This window comes from Microcebus murinus, chromosome 6, assembly GCF_040939455.1.
Source record: "Microcebus murinus isolate Inina chromosome 6, M.murinus_Inina_mat1.0, whole genome shotgun sequence".
In the NCBI taxonomy this organism is placed as follows: Eukaryota; Metazoa; Chordata; class Mammalia; order Primates; family Cheirogaleidae; genus Microcebus; species Microcebus murinus.
The window spans coordinates 110325270-110347240 of record NC_134109.1 but is presented as its reverse complement, the minus strand read 5'-3'; the positions used below and the strand labels follow the sequence as shown (position 1 = coordinate 110347240).

Genomic DNA, 21971 nt, shown 5'->3' with positions numbered 1-21971 from the left:
ATGGGCGTCCCTGCCCTGCTGTGTGACCTTGGAGGGGAGGGGGGTGTCCTGGGCCAGTCTGTGCCCTGCCGCCCCTTCACAGGGTTGCCTGTGCTGGGCCCACCTGAGCAGATGGCACCCCCACTTGGATGGGCGCTGTCCCAGAGCTGGGGAGGGGAAGGCAAGAGCCTATATGGAGTAACCTCGGGGCAAGGAAAACCCAGGTCCTGCATCCCCATATCGCCTATCTCACGTCTTGAGATGCCAACCCAGGTTCTCAGGGACAGGAAGACACCTCTCAAAGCCTCTGGCCCCATCCCCTGCCTAGGCCAGTGGCCACTTGGGACATTCCTATCTCATCCCCACTCATACTCTCCTGCCTTCCTGGAGTCCCCAGGGGACCCCTCCCACCTGCCCCAGCCCCCAGGCTCCTCTACCCTGGGAATGGCTCAGGCCTGGGAACCAGCCTGCACCCCCTGGGAGAGCCGTAGGCCTTGGCTTGCCATGTGTGTGTGGGGGTCACAGGCGGGGGTGTGGCAGTGGGGAGCTGCAGGGAGTGGCGGGACTAGCATGGGATTTGGGATTAGCCAGAGCTCTAATAAACATAATGACAATGGTAAGGAGGACTGGAAAACCCTAGTGGAGGGCCTTTGGTATGCCAGGCGTCATTGCAAGCACTTTGTATGCAGAAATTCATTTGATCACACAACAACCCGGCTGGCTGCGAGGAGACTGTCATTATCCCCATTTTGCAGATGGAAGAAACAGAAACACAAAGAGGTTCTGCAACTTGCTCAAGGTCACAAAGGAAGCATGAGCTGAAACCCACAGTGTGGCTCCAGAGTCCATGCTCCCCGTCACTCCCCTACAGTGCCTTGCTAAAAAAAGCAGCTGGCACGAACACAGCACTGACCACACACCAGGCATGCACTTGTCTGATCGTCACAATAACCCTCTGAGGTTGGTATTATTATCCCTGCTGTACTGATTAGAGGACTGAGGCATAGAGAGGGACGCAACTTGCCCAAAGTCTCACAGTGGTAAGTGGCAGGGCTGGCACCAGGCCTGAGGCAGTTAGAGCCCAGGTCACCGGACCACTCTTGTGCACTGCCTCTCTCTGCTGCAGGTGCAGGGCCTGCTGAGCTGCACGGTCTGGGGCAAGCAGCTTCACTCTCAGCTTGGAAAAGCCACAGCAGACCTCGCCCCACCCTCACGGCCTGGGGGCAGAGTGCAGGGAGGGGAGAGGGCAGAGACATCCACCTGGAGCACACACACCAAGGGCTCTGCAGATGACCCTGCCAACACCCTACATTAACCCTACTTTACTCATAAAGAAACTGAGGCTCTGAGCTTTTAGTTCATCTGCCCAAGGTCCTGAGCTGGCCTGACTTCAAAGGCATGATAACCTTAGAGACCATCACACAGATGTGGAAACTGAGGCCCAGGAGAATCAGGGACTTTTTTTTTTTTTTTGAGACAGACTCCTGCTCTGTTGCCTGGGCTAGAGTGCCACGGCATCAGCCTAGCTCACAGCAACCTCAAACTCATGGGCTCAAGCGATCCTCCTGCCTCAGCCTCCCCAGTAGCTGGGACTACAGGCACATGCCACCAAGCCCGGCTAATTTCTTCTATTTATAGTAGAGACGGGTCTCGCTCTTGCTCAGGCTGGTTTCCAACTCCTGACCTTGAGCAATCCGCCCGCCTCGGCCTCCCAGAGTGCTGGGATGACAGGCCTGAGCCACCGCCCGGCCAGCATCAGGAACTTGTCCAAGGTCCCACAGCAGTTCAGGGCCAGGCCTAGGAAGAACCCCAGCCTCCCCACTGGAGCCACCTTTTCTCCTCAATGTCAGGCGAGGGTCCCGTGCCACCCCCATGGCGGGGCTAGGTCAGGGGCTGGTGAAGGTTTGGGTTACTGCTGCCTCAAAGGGGGAAAAGATTTAAAAACAATGCCCCAACACATCACAACCAGGGGCCAGCAAGCTACCTAAACATGGACAGGCAGACTACAACTGCAAACACTGGCCTTCTCCCAGCACTGGCTGCTCAAAGCCCTCTCTGCTCAGTTGAGTCTTGGCCAACCCCTTGCTGAATCCCAGTTTTCCAACCTGGTAACCTGAGTTCAGTATCAAGGAGGGGATGGACCTTCTGGTCAGACACATACAGGTGTTGTTCCTTGATTAGGCACCACTGGTGCCGTCACCAGTGCCCGTTCATGAGAAGCGCATGCTGGGGTGGTGGGGGAGAGGGACTGGCACCTCTGTAGATCTCTAAGGAGTGTATCAAGGCTAAGGGTGCAAAGGACCCACTGCAGGCCCAGGGAGCAGAACCAAGACCCATGGGTGGAGTCACAGGGGAGGCCCGTTCAGCTCAACATGAGGAATCAGTTGGAAGAAGATCAGATGGTTCAAGATGGAAGATCCACTTTGGTAGTAAGTAAGCAGCCCATTAGGAGAGGCATGCAAGCAAAGACCATAGACAAAGGACACTGCCGGAAGACACCTCTGCTGAGATCCACACCTCAGTATCCCCTCTCAGCTCTGAGATTCCCCTGTCTTGCATCCAAGTAAAGGGACTTGACATGGCCAGCCCCCCAGTGCACCGGCAGCCCTGTACCAGCCAGGCAGAGCAGCGTGCTGGCCAGGCCCCTACCCATTCCCAGAGCCGAGAGCAGGTTCTCTGCAGAGGGAAGCAGAGGAGGTGGCAGAGAGATTAATTCCCTGAAATGGGAAAAAATAGAAAAACACACACACACCACACACCCTAATAACATGTAATAAGAGGTTGGAGACGAGGAACAATGCCCTGGTAATGTCACCCTGGTGGCAATCAATTTGGGTGTCACATGAAACAGGCATAATTATTCCACCAGCCCCGGCGCTCGTCTTTAACCAGCTCCAGGGGCCCAGGCCCGGGCGGGGAAGGCAGCATGGAGCCAGTCGTTGGTGCACGAGGCTGGCAGAGAGAGCCACTCCACACAAGCCTGCCAGCACCCAGCTCCTCGGCCCCTCTGGACAGGCAAGGGCTTGATGGCCTTGTGGGTAGGGGCCCTGCAAATGTCCAGGAGGCACCTTGCTCCACCACCCCTCACCCTCTCCATGGGCAAGAGCAATCGGAGAAGACTCCCTAAGGAAGTGGGCATGGAGAAGGCACGAACACACATTTGTTCCATCCAGTGTTCATTCCCTGGGTCACCAAACTCACAGTCAGCACTCCCCAGTGCCAGGCCACATGCCATGTGCCAGGTGTAGAGGCGGAGTTTTCAGGGGCTGTGCAGGAACCGGGGGTGTTAAAATAATGAAACACAGGCTCCCTCTGCCTCCCAAGCTAGGATCACGCCTTCCCATCCTGGGGTGAGCAGAGCCACTGGGGTTCCTGGAATTTGCTGTCCTCTTTTTGTTTTAAATGTGCAGACACTTCAGCCCTCCTCCTTGCTCCTCTTTCATTCCTGCTAACTTGGGGAGTCCTCCCCGATTGCTCTCACCCAGTCCTGAGCTCTGGGCTTGCACAGACAGCATCCCCACCACTGGGGAAACTGAGGTGCGGTGGGAACAACCACTTACTGCGCACCCAATACACACTGGCTGCTGCCCATCTCAGCCCCACTCCATACACCGGAAACGCTGAATTCTAGAACTGTACATCAAGACCATAACGAAATATCGTCTTACGTTCATGCAATCAGTAAGAATCAAGAAGTCTGGCAACACCCCGTGCTGTGAAGGGCCGGGAGTAACAGGAAGCTCAGCTCCTGCTGGGGGGATCCAAGCAATTTGGAAAGTGCTGTGCCACATTTCTTAGTAAAGCTGCACACGAACATGTCCCGTGGCCTAGCAATTCTGCTCCTAGCTACGCGCCCCAGAGACACTCTGCGTGTTGCCTCATGGATGGGACCAGAAGGTTCATGGCAGCACTGTTTCTAAGAGCAAAAAAGGGAGATAACCAAAATGCCCACTGGTTGGAGAACAATAGATACACTGCTATGTTCAAATCACGGAACATTACACACCAGTGAACACGAATGGGCCATGCGCGCTGTTCACAGCGACAGAGGTGAAGCTTCAGAACCTGGCGATGAGAGCTGTACACAGTTCATGTCCGTCTCATGAATTCCAAAAATAACTAAAACTGAACAATTTCTATATATTAAAATATATGATTTTAAAGAGGCAAGAGAACATTAAATACATAATTTATGGTAGCCACTGCCTCAGAAATGGAAGCCAAGGGATGGGGCATGGAGAAGTGGACATTCCGTCATTAAAGCGCCAGAGTTTGAGCTGGAGAATAGGGTCATGGCGCTCATTAGAATACTACTGCTATTACTATTAATATGAAACACATCGATTAATTACTTACCAGGCCAGGCTGGATCAGTGAGCTAGAGCCCCAGCCCAGAGGCCAGGAGGGAGGCGTTCTGACTGAGCACTGCACAAGCCGATCCACCACTCTGGCTCTGTCTTCTCAGGTATAAAAATCGAATCTCTGTGCCTACCGCCTACAAGGATAAGAGTGCGAGCACAACACTGGCACACTATGAATAGCTGGCTTCCATTAAGAGCTTACTGTACACCAGGCACTACCCTAAATGTCTTGCATGCGCCAGCACACTGCATCCCTATGGCCTCCGTAGAGGCAGACACCACTGTCACCCTCACTCTTTCTGCCAAGAACCTTCCCTGGTCCTGGAATCCCCTGCTTTCTGTGTCTCTGCAAAGTCTGCTGCTTCCTCAGGACTCAGTCGGTCTCCCTCTGTTCTTAGAGGACCCCTGACTGCCTCGGCCCCCAGGGAGAATTTCCACCCTTCTCAGTGCCTATGTGGGCTACTCAGTACCCTACCTGGGCATTTTTGATGTCACCTAGCTCTGTCCATCCATGCAGGCTTAAGACATGTGCCCCCACCAAGGTAGTTCTTGCCACCTAGCCAACATCTGCTCCCTGGTGCCTCCCAGTGTCTGCCCCGTGCCCAGGAACAGGCAGAGGAGCCCAAACTAAGGGTACTGGAGTTGCCCAGGGTGTTAAAGGTGACCCATGGGAGCCACGGGAGGGCCTAGCCCAGAGCAGGGCAGCAGCTCAGCCAGGACATGTAGGACAAATGCAGGAATGAATGGGCTGGTAAATGTCAGGTGCAAACCAGTGTGATTTTATGGTGTGGGTGCACAGGAGGAGGACCACGTGACTTGGAGCAGTCAGAGAGAGCCTTTTGGGCAAGGACGTAGGACCAAGCCATGTGAGGATGGGGGACATGTGGAGGAACTGGTGGGGACAGAACAGGGAGCTGCCACTGGCTAACCTTCAGGGGCAGGGAGCCTGGGGCGGGAAGGCCACCATCCTTCCACAGAGTGGCACACACAGGACAGCTAGATCAAGAGACTCCAGCCAGCAAACCAAGGCCCTGACTCTGAAACCACCACCACCTACTGCCTCCTCTCCCTGGCCCTTGCTTCTTCTGCCCTCCTGGCTGCGCTTCTTCTGCCCTCCACCCGACACACTGCCTCAGCCCTCCCGGGACCTGCACAAGTCACCGCCTCATCTCTCAACAGCAATGCACCCAGCCCCTGAATGTCCTCTGGAAACTTGCTTCCTGGGTCCCTGCACAGCAGCACCACGTGAGCCATCACTGGTCCCAGAGACCTGTCTGGCTTCATGCTGGACAGCAGCCCACCTCCATAAGAGATTTTTTTTTTTTTTTTTTTGGCGGGGGGTGTCCCTCTGGATTTCTGAATTTCAGAAAACAGTGCCCAGTAAAGGAAAAATCGGTGCTCAGAGGCAGGGGATGGGGAAAATGGTCCCCAGGATCAAAGAGGACTATTGCAAGGAGCAGAGTGGTCTCTCCACCTCCCTTCCAGTCATACAGGGCCCCTCAGCCTGCAAGCCAGGACCTCAGCCTTGAGCACACACCCATCCCCCTAAAAGCTGGTTCCTTTGATGTGGGACCCACTCTAACTCCAGGCCCTGGGAGCACTGCAGCCTTAACCAAGCCCTACCCAGTGCCCATCTCACACTTAAATTGGCAGGGGTGGGGATGGGGGCAGAAACAACAAGAGATGCCACAGGAGGCCTGTCCCTGCCTTTGTACGCCCCCTCCAGGAGGGGCAGCTGGGTGCTGCTGGGAGCCTGAGTCTGTGCCCTCTTTCAGCATGGTTCCAAGGAGTTCTTGGCTTCTTCCCTCTGCCACCCAAACCCTCCCTCCTGTCTCAGGCAGCCTGTAGAAAGCAGGAAGGACAGTCACACTGTCCCACTGGACCAGGTGCTAGCACATTCCTAGAGGCATGAGGACTTTGAGCCCCTCCCGGCCTGCACAAGGACAAAGGGGCTGGGAGCCACTGGCACTCCTTCCTCACCAGCGCTCCTGTTCCTGGCTGGGCCTGGGGAAGCCCCAGGCTCTCCTTGGCGGCACCTGGCCCATCCTCCCCAGGCGCAGGAGGCCCCAGTGCCCGAGCCACTGGCATAATGACCAGCAGGGCTGAGCTTGGAGCCATGGGCCAGGCTGGGCTGAGTGCCCTCTGGTTGCCCAAGCCAAGCAGAGGAGGACTGAGGGGAAGCTGGGCTGGCAGGAAGGGGCTTGCCCAGATGGGACTGCCCCCACCTCAGGGTCACCTGCACTCCCACCCAACCGGGGCAGAGCTGTTCCCATCCTTCCAAGATGTCCCTCCTCCCACACCCTGACCCCAGGGCCTCTGAGAACAAAGAGGAGGTGCCGGCATAGCCAGGGCTGGATGGGCTGCTGTGATCCCAGCAAGGACCAGGAGGGATGGCATGCTGGCCAGTCCCACCCTCCCCCTCAAAGTGGGATCCGCCCAGAGGGACACATCTGGGCACCTTGGGGAGCTGGAAACCAACAGCCCACCGCCAAAAGGGTGTGGAGGGTGGCGGGAGGCTCCCTCTTCTCAGCTGGTTCCCACCTCCCACCAGCTCAGCCTCAGAATGAAAAGTGGGGCAGGAGGAGGTGAGAAGCCCAGCTGAAGGCAGACAAAGGGGAGGCCCTAAAGGGTTCCTGGGCACTCCTTGTCCCCAGCTCCCTCCCTGCCACTCTCCCCACCCCTCTCCTTTTCACTGGAAGGAGCTGGGAAGGGGCATTGCTTGTGTGCGGGGGCAGGGGAGCTGCTACCCCTGGCCTGGGGATACCTGGGGTCCATGGAGAGAGGCACCCACCCGGGGCTGGGCAGGGGCATTACCACGGAGGGTGGCCGCTGCTCAGAATGGGAGGGGAACGGGAGTGGAGGTGGAGCAGGACGGGGACGCCGGCGGGGGCCCTCCACAGCTCCGGGCTCCTGGCTTGCCAACCTAGAATTTGTTGGGGTCAGCGGAATGGGAAAGGAAAAATCTTCATTTCTAAGGCTTGAGAGGAAATCAGGCCTGTGACCCCAAATGGGGTCTGAGGGGAGCGGGGTGCACAGCAGCCCCAGGAGGGCGCAGCCAGGGCCAGCAGCGGCCCCCAGAAGCGCTCGCCAAGGGGCTGCGCGCTCGGGCTGGGCTGCAGCCGCGGGGCTCACCTGCATCTCGGGCGCGCCTTCGGTCCGCTCGGCTCGGTCAGCAATCGCATGTCTCTCCCGCCGGCCCGGCGCGGCCCCAGCCCCTGCCCAGCCCCCTCCTCGGTCTCCTCCTCCTCCGACACCTCCGCCTGGCAGTCCGCTCGCCCTCGCGGGGCTGGCCGCCCGTCTGTCTGTCCCACGCGGGCGGGCGCCAAGCCGGAGCCGGGGCTCGGGAGTGGGGAGGCGGGAGGCCACGGCCCCGGCGGGCGGAGGGGCGGGCGCACTCAGGACGCGCGGCGCGGGCTCCACGAGGCTGGTTCCGCACCCCGGGCAGGCCCACAGCCGCCGCCGCCTCTGCCGCTGGGGCCCGGGTCGAGGCCGGGCGCGCTCCGCAACGAGGCCGGGGCTTGGGCCGGCGGGCAGCGGCCGCGCATGCTGCTCGGAGCCCCGCGCCGGTAGAGGGGCCGGAGCGGCGCGCGTGGGGACTCCCCTCGCTCCGGGGCCGGGACTGGGACCCGCCGCCGCCTGTGCTGTCGCCCGCCGCCCGCTCCGGCTCCCGCGCCGGCCCCGCTCGGGCTCCGCGCTCTGCAGCGGCGCGGGAAGGGAGCGCCGGCGCGAGCGGGGAGGAGGGCCGGGAGGGAGGGCGCGCGCGGCGGGAGGGGCGGGAGGAGAAGGCGCGGCCGCAGTGCCGGGGGCTGTCTCCGCTCAGCAAAGGGGGCGGAGAGCGGGGAGCGCCCCAGCCCTGCCCGCACGGATGGGCGGCGAGCCCGGCAAGGAACAGGAGGGGCGCGCCGGCCTCGCGCCCGAACCGGCGCCCCGCGCCCCCACCCCGCACACGGCCGCACCCCTCCGGGTCCCGGGCTGCGGGCAAGTCCGGCCCGCGGGCCTCCCCGGTGCGCGCCTGCGCGTGATTGTGTGTGGCCACACATGTGCATGTGAGCGCGTGTGCGTGTCACACGTGTTAACGCGGGTCACTGCACACTGCGGTGTGGACGAACACACGCGCGACACGGACAGGGCCCCGCCCGACAGCGTGGTTTGAAGCCCGCGCCGGGTCCTCGCGTCTTGCGAAGGCGCGAACCCTGGAGGCCCCACATCCTGGCGGCCTCAGGGCGAGGCAGGCAGAGCGGAAGCTCGCGAGGACGGCGAGGAGCCGCGCGCTCCGCGGCCCCACCGGGAGCTGGGTCCCGAGTCCCGCTCCCCGGCGCGGACGGCGCCCGCAGGGGGCACCGCCGAGCCCCGCCCGGCTTCTCTCCTCGCCCGCGCGTCTCTCCTCAGAGATCTTGCCCCGCAGACAGAGACCAGGCTGGCGAGGGTGTCGTCAAAGCCTGCGGAGCAGGACCTCGGGACCTCAGCCCTCCACTGCACACCCCTGTCCGCCTGGAAGCCCCAGCTCCTCAACGCCCAGCCAGTTTGTTAAGTGACCGTCAGGCGGACGCACCAGGCGTCCCTGCCCCACGGCTGGCAGCACACCCGCTAGCATAGGAGTGCTCCGGATACCTTAGTCCTCTAGGGTAGGACTTTGGGCCAGGGAAGGACGCGGAGGCTGGGAGGGGCAAACTGGCTCCAGGCCTCTCAGACGCTGGGGCAGACCCTAGGATCCTGCTCCCGGGGCCACCCCTTCCCCAGGGGCCTGCGTCGCATTCACGGCAGAGATGCTTGGCTGGCACGAAGAGGCCACTCTCCCATCCCCCGTCCCCAGCATCATCTTGCTTCTCCACCGTTCAGCCTCATATATAGCCCAAAGAGTCGCACAGACCTTCTGTTCCAGCCAAACCAACTCTGGGTACTTCCCAGGCTCACTGCCACTCCGCTGCAGCCCCGCCTGGAGGACTGTCACCGTCTTCTACCGCTACGTGCACCCTCGTCCTAGGTCTAGCTAGAGCCCCTCCGAGCAGGTGTCGACCTGTGCTCTGTGCTCCACATTCATACTCCAGCAACCCTAGGAGGACGCACTGCCGCTTCCCCGCGACGGAGAGAAGGAACCCCAGGCTCAGAGAGGTTAGGCGAATTGCTCATGGTCACACAGCTAGTAAGGCATGGGAAGGGAATTTGAATCGCCTTCTAGGGCTGAGCAAACCAGTAGGGGCAGGCTTGGCAGACGGACTCGCAGGCGGGAGGGAAGTGGGGAGGCATCTGCAGGCGTCCTCCTCCCTTCCACAGCCCAGCGCAGGCGCCTCCCTGGCCCTCAACTCCGTGCTGCCCGGCCCCTCCCCAGACTCCCAGCCCCCACCCGGCTGTTTGTGAGTTACCCGCGAGCTCCCGCCCTCCCGCGCCGCCTCCTCCCACCAGCCCGACAGGAATAGCGCTCGCCCGCTCCTGCGTAAAGGCTCTGCCAGGCACCCGGCGGGCGCGCAGACCCGCTGGGGGGCGGGGGCGGGGGCGGGGGCTATTCCTGGTGCGGCGACTGACGCAGGCAAGGCGCGGCCACCGCACATCTCCGCCCCCGACTCACCTGCTCCCTGCCTCAGTGATCTCAGCGGAGAAATGGGGGAGAGCCCAGTGCTTCCACCCTCAAACACCCAGGTGCTGGCTGAGGAAGCTGGGTGCTGGGGTGGGGTCTTCTGGCGCTCACAATTATCCCTCTGCGCTTTGGAGGCAGCAGGGATGACCACAGACCTGTGTCTGGGAGGGACTGTAACCTCAGTCCTCCCTGGGAAGCGGGACCAGGCATTTCCCCTTCCCTGTGTCTCCTCCCAGCTCTCCTTGTCTTCTTTCCCCAGTGGAAATAATGGGGAAGGGGAGGCTTTGGGGGAACAACTTGGAGGAGAGAACTTTTGAGGGTCCAGCCTGGGCCTGATGAGAGTGCAGGCCCCTGACCTTGTCACTCCGAGACCCCAGGAAAGGCGCCTTGTTACTGGGTCCCCAATCAGACACTGGGCATGAGCTGTGGAACAGGCATCTCTGTGCTCCTGTCTGGCCGGGCGGTCCTCAACAGAGCCCTCCCGGGGTCCCAGGACCATGGGGAATGGGAAACATCAGGAGGGCTCTGCCCAAGACTTCCCTAGCATGACCAGGGGATGACATCTGGAAGCTGCAGCTGGAGAACGTTCATCCACACTGCCAAGCTTTCGCCCTTGCTAGTCCACCCGCTTGGCATGGCCTGTCCCTGTTTCCACCTGTGCTTTTACACCAAACCAAGTCTGATCTATTCCTGTCTCTTCTCCCTAGATTGAAATGGCCTTAGAGGCAAGGCCCTAGTCTCCTCCCACTCCGTCCTCAGACCAGGAGCGCCCAAGAGCAGGCCTGAGACTGCACGTCTCACAGGTGTGCACAGTAGATCCTGGCTTCAGGGTGAGAACTCAGCAAGTCCCACTCAGGCAGGAGCTGGTGGCAGCAAAGCAGAGAAGCTGGAATGGGTTTGCCAGGGGACTTTGGAGGAGGGGACAGGGCCCTGTAACACTTATTCAGCCCCTACTGTAAGCCAGGCTCTAAGCTACACTTCACATTCTTCACTTCAAGATTGGCATTGCTATTCTCACTGTACAGATGAGCAAACTGAGGCTCTGGGAGGGCCGGTGGCCTGCCCAAGTTCACTCTGTATCTAAGGGGTAGAGGCTTGGAGCTCTGTGTGTGCCTGATGTCAGAGCCCAAGCCCTGCTCTCCTCTCACTCTGGGAGGCTGGGGAGGCAGGAGGTGGTGCTGGCCAGGGGCCAGGGTCCCTGGGCCTCGGAGGGGGGATAGGGTGGCGCGCACTGCCTGGATCCTGTGCTGTGCCGGTGCTGCCTGCATGCATCTCAGTAGCTTGCAGGGCTTTGCGATGATGACTATTTCTGAAGGCACTTGAAATTAATGACGGCTCTAAAATGGCTAGGACAGTGGAGTCATTGCTGAGACCTCTAATTAGCAAGAAAAACGGAGACCAGGAGCTGGGGAGGCAGGTGGGCGCTGGGCAGTGGCACTGGGCGAGTGGCGCTGGGCGAGTGGCGCTGGGCGAGTGGCGCTGGGCGAGTGGCGCTGGGCGTGGAGCAGGCCTGGGGCAGTGGGCGGAGCGGGCCTGCAGCTGAGGGCCCCTGTGGAGCCGGGGGGTGCTCGGTGCACTCCACATTCCACTTACTGCCGCAAATTAGCTTGGTAACTTGCTGTGTGACCTTGAGGGGGTGACTGCCCCTCCTGGACCAAAGTTGCCCCAGCTATGCAATGGGGGACTGGCCTGAGGGGTCTCTAAGCTCAGGGCTCTGTGACCCTGCCTAGACAGTGGGGGTGATGGGATGAGGTCTCCAGTCTGGGCTCCTGGGAGGAGCCTGAGCCCCTAGAAGACTGAAGCCCAGATGCTGGGGGCCCTGTAGCGTCTGGGCCCTGGCAGAGGCCCGGTGTCCCCGTCAGCTCTCACAGCCTTGCAAGCTGGGATGCCCAGGCCGCTGGTGTGATGAAGTCCTAGACACTCGGCTACAGTGAGGTGGCTCAAGAAGTGGCAGAAAATCCATAGGTCAGGGCCCTGCACTGGCGCAGCTCTGGAGGCCGACAGGGTGGAGGCACGTGAGGGGCTAGCAGGGAAGTCCCCTCGTGGCGGTGGGCCTGGAGATGTGGCCAGGCGTAGGGCCGGGCTTAGCGCCGCCCTCTGCAGGGCCCAGAGGGGCTCAGGACGCCCGGCTCCCACGGGAGCGTGAAACAAGCGGTGGGGCCCGGCACCCCAACGTAAGCCGCCCTGTCCAGGTGCTACGCGACTCCGCCTCCCCACGACCCGCATGGCACAGCCGGCATGGGGAGGGGACTTCTCCCCACAAGGCTGCCCCGTGGCTGTAGAGATGTGCTGTGGGCAGAGAGGGACAGCCATGGTGGGTACAGGCTGAGGCCGAGGCTGGGTGCGGAAAGTGCAGCCCACTCAAGTGTGGCGCCCTCTCCCTGGCGGCTCCGCAAGCTTTCTCAGACCCATGGGTCCTCTGCCTCCTCCCTTCCTGACTCAGGGCCCTCGGGGCCCTCCTTCCCGAAACCTGCTCTGGGAGCCTCGTCTCTCATCTCCCCTCTGAGCGGGCTGTGCCCTTGAGCGCCTCACTGAGCCTCGGCTCCTCTGCGAGTGAGAAGGAGAGCAGAGCCCACGCCAGCGGGCAGAGGCTCATGCCACAGCGGGGGCTCGGCAGACACCAGCATTTAGGCCGCCGCACTTGCTGTGAGGGCTGCTCTCTGCCCCTGGCCCCGTCTGCAAGGCCAGAGGTCTGCCCTAGGGTCACTCTGAGCATTCCCGCTGGGAGAAGCCTGGACCTAGCTCGCTGCCCTGAGAACCGAGAGCACCCGAGGGCACAGACTGGTCTCACGCCTCCTCCGGTCTCCACAGCAGAGCCAGAGCCCCGATCCCAGAGGGCCTGGCGTGTGTAGATCTGACCTGGCCAGAGTCCCCCAACCAGGAAGGCCAATGGACCCCCACGGAAGAGGCTGGGGCATGGGGCAGGGATGCTGCTGAGCCCTCAGCTCTCGCCCCCTCACCGCAGGGTGCTGGGCACTCCTGTCACTTGTCTAGAGGCAACGTGGCCAGCAGCCTCCTGTGTGGAACTGCCCTGAGGATGAGGGGAGGCCCAAGGTCTTGGGGTTTGAAGCAGAAGGCCGGGCAGGAAGCGAGTGTGCCAGGCTGCCTGGCCACTCAGTGGCTGAGAGGCAGGGAGTTGGGCTGGGCCAGTTGGCGAAGCCCCTCAGTGCTGCCCACCCAGAGTCCCTCCAGGAAAATGCCAGTGTTCCTGACCTGGTGTTACCATGGGATGTAGCTGCTGTCCTTAAGAAGTTAGGCAACTGTGCACTCCATTAAAAAAGAAAAAAAACCCACATGATTAAATTCGAAGCATAAACATGAAAGCAAATAGCAAACGCGGCTTGTATGAAGGGACTACTCCCTGGCTCTTTGGGAGCCTGGGCTCCGCGCTTGGCAGAGTGGCTCCTCCTGAGAGCCTGGCTGGCTGTCCCCACAGATCACCTCAGGGGGACTTGAGCTAATGTGTGCAAACAGGCAGCACTATTAGCAATTCCATTCATTAAGTGCTTGTCTTGAGTTCTGTTGTGCAGGAGACTTGTTTATTAACTTAAGTCAATGAGCTTGGTGCCTCAGAAGATACCCAACATCAGGGCCACACAGTCTTGGATTCCAGTTCTGACTCTGTCTCTAGCTGCTGTGTGACTCTGGGCAAGTGACTTCACCTCTCTGAGCCTCAGTTGCCCAGTGGCAGGCAGCTCCTAAGATGACCCGGCATTTCCCTGCTTGTGTAACCCTCCGCTTGAGTGTTTCTTGACTGACAGACTGACTTCTAATGCACAGAATATGGCAGAAGTGATGCAATGTCTCTTCTGTGATCAGATCACAAAAAACCTGTGGCTTCCATCTTAGGTGCCCTCTCTCGATATCTTGCTTGTTTGCCATAGGGGTCAGCTGCTGCGTTGTGGGCAGCCCAGTTAAGAAGCCTGCGTGCACAGGAACTGATGCCTCTAGTCAACACCACGAGACCCTGAGAACTTCCAACAGCCACATTAATGAGCCTGGAGGTAGCTCCTGCCCGAGTTGAGGCCTGAGCTGACTAAAGCTCTGGCTGACACCTTGCTCGGGGCCTGGGAGAGACCCTGAGGCAGGAGCACCTGGCTTAGCTTCGCCTGGATTTCCTGACCTTTGGATCTGTTGTTTTAAGCCACTGAATTTTGGAGTGATCTGTCACACAGCGACAGATACTAATACACACTCCGTCTGTGAAATGGGGCAGCAGCTGTTTTCTCCCAGCATGGCAGGGCACTGCGATGACACGGGCGGAGTGCCTGCTGCCGCGAGGGGCAAGCAGTGGCACAGCAGCTCGGGGTGTCTGGTCCAGCTGGAAAGCAGCACATTCTATGGTCCGGGCAGTCCCCGGACACGTGCTTGGGAAGGCGAGTACAGGGACAGTCACACCTGTGACAGTAGAAGATCAGAAATGCCCCAAATGGGAGCAGGAGTGCACGGAGGGGGTGTGCCCACCGCAGTGACAACAGGTGTGTGGGAGTGACATGCATCAGCAAAGGGGGAGTTTGTGTGGGGGAGGAAACTGAGGCAGAGTCTCCAGTGAGCTATTCCTGGGCTTTCAAGCCCAGAGGGAGGCCAGGACTCGGTCCTTCACTCTGTCACCGACGTGGGGGCATCCTCATGACCTCCCTGGCCTCAGTCTCCCTCCCTTTCCCTTCGTGGGTGTGGACTGAGATGGGGCGAATTCTTGGCTAATTAGTCCAGAATATTTGCAGAGCCTGTGAGCCAAGCCTGGTGCCAGCCACACGGCACCCTCTCTTCTCCACAAGAAGAGAGTGACAGAAGGGCCCCATGGGGTTATTGGGGGGACTAAGTGAGTTGCTAGGTGAGTGGATAACACACTTAGAACCCATGCCACTCACGGTGTGGGGTTCAGTGTGGGGTGCAGGACGGGCCTGGCTCCACCACCTCCCCCTCATCCCTCTGCAGCAGCGACAGTGCCCTGGAACTGGTGCCGATCGCTCTCACGCATGTTTTGTACTTTTCCTATGTACGCAGTTATCTATTAATATGCTCAGATTATAGGGTTTGGGGCTTGTTTTTTAACTTCATGTAAAGCTTTTTCTGTGCCCCCAGAGCCTAGCAGGCAAGACTCAGGCCGGTGAGCCCCAGGCCGAGGTGAGAGAGGGGTTTGTGCACACAGCAGGCACTGATGTCAGCACTGACACCCAGGAGGTCGTGATGGCTGACCCGAAATCAAGGACTGAGTGGAAGCCGGTCAAGCGTGCAGAGGTGGAGGATGGGTCTCCAAGCAGATAGAGCTGCAGGTGCAAAGGCCCAGCCCCAGGATGGTGGGTAGGGACAGCTGGCCCTGCAGAGGGTCAGCACTGGCCAAGGCTCCAGCGTGGCCAAGAGAAGGGCTCGGGGCTGAGGCTGCCACCGTCTCTCCCCCAGGCAGGTGGCTGCCCACCTCCTTCTCCAGCTGGCTGGGTCCCTGCACCGTATCAGCCCTGTAGGGCAGGCCAGGCCCCTCTCCAGAGGGATTAAGAGCAGGGGAGTTCGAACCATAACAGCGCATGTAATTATGTGTAAAAAAACGAAGGAGGGCTCCTTAATAATTGATGGTGGGAGAGAGCAAATATCGGCAGAAGCACCCGGCTGCATCGCCCCGGCCCGTCTGGCTGGGACCCAGAGCGGCCGCTTGGCCGCTAATATGCCTATAAATTATTGAAGTTATAAAGAAGAAAGCAGGTGTCATGTCCCACCCATAAACAGCTTGTTAGCTGAGACTAACGAAGGGGTGGCTGCCGCCTGGCACTGCACTGGCTCCCCCACACCCTCCCTGATTACAGACGGAGACAGATGAGGGGGGCGTGGCAGGAGGCTGGCCCCGCTGGCTCCACACCCCGCCTCCCACCGTCTTGGCCCCCGTGGAGTCGGGCCGTGTGGGGAAAGAGGAGGCCAGAGACACAGGGAGCCAGGAAGAGGCTGTGAGCTCCGTCACTGCCGAGCGCACACTGCAGCCGGACAGACCCGCCACGTGGGGTGTTGGCGGTCCCGCCAAGCCTGGGACTCAGAGACCAGTTGGGATGTTGGGAGGAGCTAGACACTGGGGTCAGACACTCAGGGTACGCAACCCAGGGAAGCCAGTAACTAGCTGTGTGACCTTGGACAAGTCACCTGCCCTCTCTGAGCCACTTTGTATTCCCATCACCTGGGTAGTCATGCCTATCTTGAAGGGTGGTGGGAGGGGTTCTAGGAGCAAACAAGTGTGACACTTCTGGTGCACAGTAGGCCTGGTGAATGGGGCGCTCCCCCCACCTCCCCCGTCCACCCCATCTCAGGGCTCCTCATTAGATCCAGCCTAATGAGGCTGTTTATGCTTCATTAAGGACAGCGGTGGGAGGAGAGACAGCTGGGGGCAGAGGTCCCAGATGCCAGGGCTTGGCCCACCCCAGGCTCCACCAAGCACAGGGCACCCCCACCCCAGGGAGCGGAGGAGGGAAACAACAGCCCTGGGGCCACAGCTGCCAACAGGGAGCAGGGAGCGAGGAAGCAGGCTGGAGAACATGGACACCCCACCGTCCCTCAGGCTGGGGCCTGCGGTCTCTGAGACCCCCCTCTGGAAGGCAGAGCCAGGCAGCCTAACGGGGCACTTGGGTGGTCGTGGAGTGCTCAGCTCTGCCAGGGCTGCACGCAGGCAAGGTGGGCAGTCCAGGCCTCAGAAGGCCCCTCTCCCAGCCTGGCCTTGCGGAGGTCACCGGACGCACTCTTCACAGCCTGCCCAGCGCCACACCGGGCACAGGGCTGGGCCTGCCACGTGGGCACGGGCAGCAGGCGGATGCCGCTCCCCCGTCCTCAAGTGACCCGGGTGGAGCGATACTTCTGCGAGTGGCTGCCTTCTCCCAGAGGAAAGAGGGAATCCCGAAAATTCTTATCAGACACACTCGGGCTGAGCCTCTTCTCCCGGGGTCCTCTCTGCACCCCTCATCTCACTCGTGCAGCCTTTGTCCCTGAGGCCTCTTCGCAGAAGCACAGGAGACCGCTGGCTGCCCAGGGCCACACAGCAAGCTGGTGCTGAGGCCCTGGAGCCCGGGCCTCCTGCCTCTCCCCGGGCCGCGGGACGCGGAAGGAGGTGGGAGACTGGTGCTCGGCGACTCTGACAGCCGGCGTGGTGTATGGGGGTGGCATTCCCCGGAGCTCTCTTCCTGCCCAAGAACTCCCAGTGCTCTTGGTCCCTGCACGTCCATCACCTGCCCACCGTGGTGGGGGCAGCTTGGGTGGGTACCTGCAGTGCCAGCCAGAGTGGCCTGGTCAGAGGGGACAGAGGCATCTTCGAGGGACAGCTCTCAGGACTGGGTGCCCTCTCCGGGCCCTGAGGAGAGCTCCATGTGTCTGTCTGGTTTCAAAGCCTGCAGCACACTGAATGGGGCGTGTGGGGTGCGTAGAAGGTGCCACAGTGCACCCACCAGCTGCTACCCAGACTGGGCAGCGTGTGCCCTCTGGGCGTGGACTGGCCCGGTGAGGCCCCAGCCCGCATGGCCCCCAGGGACCAGAGTCAGCCCTTCCCTGGCCCCTCGAGGATCTCTTTCCCTCTGTCTCTCCTGGTCTCTCTGGGGCAGGACTGGCGATGGGGGCAACCCTCGGGGTGGGGAGGACCCCAGTGAGAAGGGCCCTCCCTCCCTTGTCTAGGTCGGACCTTGGTGAGCTGCTGGGCGTGAGCAGTGGTCAGGTCACACCGGGAGCTCCTGCAGGGTCTTCCGGCGCCATGGGCCTGTCACCCTCTTTCCTGCCATTCTCGGGTGTGCCATGCCTCTGGTGACAGGCAAGGCGTCCAGCAGATGCCCTCGCCGCACGGGCCACGGAGGGAGGTGCTGCAGGTGGCCTGGCCCCAGTGCCCCAGAGCGGGCTTGCTCTCACGAGCCTCCCAGCCCAAGGGAACATGTCCTTCCTGAGGGTCTGGTGCTGCCTCCAGGCAGACCCCCGGACCTCCGAATCCCCTCTCGTCCTCCTCTAGCATGGGAAGGGGCGGAGGACGGCGTCTCTGTAAACAGGGAAATGGGTGGGTGTGATGATGGAGAGAACCTGCTAGAACATGGACGTCTCTGGGCACAGCACTCAGGCCTAAGTCCCCTCACCTCTCTGCCCACATTTCCGGAGCAAGACACCTGCCCCACGGGGCCTGAGGATGAGCGAAACGACCCATGCAGAGCCCTTGGCAGGGCGGTGCGGGTCGGCCCGGGCTGCGCTGTGCGGCTCTGCGTCCAGCTGGGCAGCAGCGCTGCTTCGCGCGTCTGGTTTGTTGGTGGCTTTCTCTGTCAGTATCACTGTGCTGTAGATGGTGGCACGCGCCAGGGCGAAGCCCGTGTGTGGTCTCTGTCCCGTGTGTCGGGGCAGGTGTCCTGAGAGGACCCTTCCGCGTCTCCTGCCATTGTTTAAGCCCCCTCGCGGGCCTCCCAGCTGTGCTGGAGGGGAGCCCTGTGGCTGGCACGCGGGCTGTGCCCTCCTCCCTGTCCCTTCGCTGCGCGGGCTTGCTGGAAACCCACACACAGTGACCACAGCCCGGAGGGCAGCTGGCTGAGGGGATCCCCTCCTTCCAGCAGTCTCAAGGGAAGACCTGAGCATCCACCTGCATCCACCTGGGCCCACCACCTGCCTGTGGTGCTTCTGTCACCTGGGAAATGAGGGTGGCCTCGATGCAGGCGTGAGCGACACCAGGAGGGCAAGAGGGAACGGCGGGAAATGGGCTGGGCCAGAGCAGCGAGCCTGGGCAGCCTCTCCCTGGTCGCTCCTGGAGCCGAGGGCGCAGCGCTGGCCTGGCGCGTTCAGCCACAACACACGCAGAAGGGGCTGCTGCCCATTTCACAGGTGAGAAAACTGGGCTAAGAGAGGTGGGGTGACTTATCCTGGTGAAGCGAGGACCTGATGACAGTCACAGAGACTTGGAGTTGGATGGGGGCCTGGGGGTGGGACCCTGGACCCTCCCCATGGGATAAGTGATGTGACAGCCTGAGGTGGAGCTATCTAGAAGGCCCCACACAACGGGCGGGCTCCCCACACTCTCAGATCAAAACACGGTGTACACTCAGCCGCAGAGTGTTCACACCACCTGCTGGGGCGTGAAAACCAGCCATAAATACCTGCGCAGTCGTGGCTCATCACACGAGTGGGGGGGAGGCCTAGTGTGCCCTCAGGAAGTTCCCAGTGACTCACAGACTGTGGTCGCCCTCTGCTCATCCAGACACCCTCCTCCCATGCACACGCCCTCAGAACAGTCCCGTCGGGGCCTGATCTCCCCAAACAGAGCGCCGGAAGGAGGACCACCCACCTAGTCCCCAAACAAGGGCTGAGGGGACTGGGAGCAGGGCGCCCTGGCCAGCCAGCATGCAAAGGCTCCGAACCTCAGGGCTTGGAAGGCGGAGCCAGGAGGCCCCGCCCACAGTGGGGGAGCGCATTCTTCCAGCGCTTCTCTTCCAAGAGTTCCCCACGCAGCAGGCCAGCAGGCGAGGGCGGCCCACTGCCACCCGTGCCCCTGTGCCCGCTCACACTGACCCAGCGTGCTGTGCGCGCGTCTCATGGCTAAAGACAAACGCCAGCTCCTGTCTGAAGTGTGGGAAGCATCGTGAACACTCAGGCTGCTGTGTTCAGCCTTCTGTCACCCGGCCAGTCCCCCACACATGCAGGGCCGCCGCCTTAGCTACGCGCCTGCCCTCACTCCAAGCCCCGCACACGTCTGCCCTGTCCCGCCAGAGAGCTGGCTCCAGATCCGCTTTGGAAGGGCCGCAGCCTTTCCTCCGGCCAGCAGCCAGCTCTGGGCACTGGGGGGTAAGCAGGAGCCCCGGTGAGGCCCTAACCCTAATTCTCCCGAGGTGGACACCACCAGCTTTGCTAAGGCGTGGGAGGGTGATGGCCCAGGGCTGTGGGATCCCAGATGCCTCTCAGACACCTCCACTGCCTTGGGGAGCTGGGAGATGAGTCTGGTGAACGAGCAAGTGCACGAGCAGGCCTCAGTTTCCCCATCTGCAAAGTAGAGACACTGCCTATCCTGCCTCCCTCATTTGGGGACTGTGGGTGGGGGGTAACCTAAGAAGGCTGGTTGGAGGGGCTTCAGCATGAGCGTGGTAGGGTGTGATGGGGCAGACACCCAGCCGCCAAGACTCTGCCCGCCTGCCAGCCCCAGGAAAGCAGTACAACAGTCAGCGAAGCGCTGACCGTTCCTGCTGGGCACTCACCCAGCGGCGTGTCGGGGAAACCGGTGTGGTCCAGGCGTGTGGCCTGGCAGGGGTCCTGCTCCACCCCACCACACAGTAGCATGCACGGGGCCCACAGCGTACATGGAGCCCCCAACCATCCCGGACATAGCACCGCGCTGGCACACTCTGGTTCCGTCCCCACAGGAGTCCCGTGTCCCAGCGTCCTGCTGTCATGGCAACCCAGAGAGCTGAGTTGGGGGCAGGGACAGGAAGGAGAGAAGAGGAGGGATGAGGCTGTGGCTCATAGCTAAGTGAGAGGGTCAGGCGCTTCTTCCCTCCTCTCTGCACCCCAAACACGGGTCACAAATCCATGAGCAGGGGGTCACGCACAGGCAGCACAGGCAGGAGCTGGGGTTCCCTACTCCCAGGAGGGTTCGGCCAGTGGCCAGCCAGCCCGCAGCCCTGGGAGCAGGTGTGACACAGTCAGGGCAAGGACTGAGGGCCAGTCCCTGCCCCAGACACCCCCGCGGGGTCTGCTGTGACCATTCCTCCACCTCCACCCCCACGGCCTGAGCTTCTCTGCCCCAGGAGCACCCCAGGAAGGGCCAGGCACTTCGACAGTCAGAAGTGTCAGAGTGACGGGGCTGGATTAGCTGACGGCCGGGGGCAGGCTCCTTGAAGCTTGCCCAGAAAGGAGGCAGACGCCCCACAGACCCCAGGACACAATAATAGTGCCTAACATTTACCAAGCCTGTACTCCGCGCCAGCAGACCCCTGGGCCCGCCTGTGATCTCGGCGTCTCCTCGCTTCGCACTCTCAGCAGCCTCTTACCCTCCCTGCCGCACGTGTGGGGAAACAGGCACGGAGAGGCTCAGCAACCTGCCCAGCATCACAATGGCGTGAGCACAGAGCTGGGACCGGCGCTGGCGTGCTCTCCAGCCGAAGGGCATGCAGGGGCTGGGAGGGCTGGGCAGGGTGGCTTGTGGTGGGACCTGGAACTCATCCGGTCCACTTGCCGTTTCACAGGCCCTGACGCTGAGGCCGAGGGTGGCCTCCCCACGGGCTCCAGTGGCGGAGTGTGGGCGTGGGCAGGGTGGCTGGCTGAGAGCCCCAGGCCCCTGGAGGCTCTCAGATCGGGTCCTGGCTGTGCCCCCCAGGCTGGCCTGCCCCTGACAGAAGACACCAGGAAGCTAGGGCTGAAAGCACAGCCAGGGGAGAGGCAGCCCAGCTTACAGGAGGGCCCGACCCAAAGTGGGTAGTCATCAGAGCTGGAAGGGAGGGGAGAGGCAGCTCAGGGGAGGGAGGGAATCCCAGGGGTCTCCCTGGAAGAGACAGTCTTGCAGAGTGGTAGGATCCTGACATGTAGAGAGGCGGTTGGACATTCTAGGAGAAGGGAGCAGCAGGTGCAAAGTGGAGGTTGGACAGGGGCGGGTCTGTACAAGTCCCATGGGCAGCCACAGTAGCCCCGCGTGGGGGTGCAAGGAAGGTATGCCAGAGGCACAGCGCGAGCCTGGAAATTCCTCTCCAGGCTCTCCCCCCACCAGCACTGAGGCCAATTTTTAACTCGCTGCTGAGATGCCGCCATTACCAACAGGCCAAGGGCCCAGGTGTCTCCTAGAGGCGGAGGGGGAAGATGCACAAATACAACACTAAGAATCACAGCTTCCTGCCTCCACGCATGCTGCCTTTGAGCCCAGGATCCCGGGCAGCGGCAGCCTTGCTGGAGGCTGCTCCGGCAGCCTGGGAAAAGCCTCCACAAGTCCTTGCTCCCTCTCTGCCATGTGCCCCACGCCCTTTGCTTCCGGTCGGCCTTGCCCGTCCTTCCGGCCGCCCTCTCTGCTTCCCTGTGCCCGTTTCTCATTGTTCCTCATTTTCAGCCCTCAGCACTTTCCCTGAAAGGGAACAGCTGGGCTG

General features: G+C 61.3%; 1 protein-coding gene across 4 annotated transcripts in view; it reads right to left on the bottom strand.

Annotated features, from left to right (window-relative positions):
* The window catches only part of LINGO1 (leucine rich repeat and Ig domain containing 1), a 163180-nt gene that overhangs the window by 9893 nt on the left and 131316 nt on the right, over positions 1-21971 (bottom strand). Inside the window, exon 1 of one of the 4 annotated variants that reach the window (XM_012735395.3) lies at positions 7473-8059. The exons of the other annotated variants lie outside the window; for them this stretch is intronic. Coding sequence (XP_012590849.1) covers positions 7473-7478 — 6 coding nt within the window. The 5' untranslated portion in view covers positions 7479-8059. Of the gene's footprint in view, positions 1-7472; positions 8060-21971 lie in introns of those variants that run through there. 4 annotated transcript variants of the gene reach the window in all.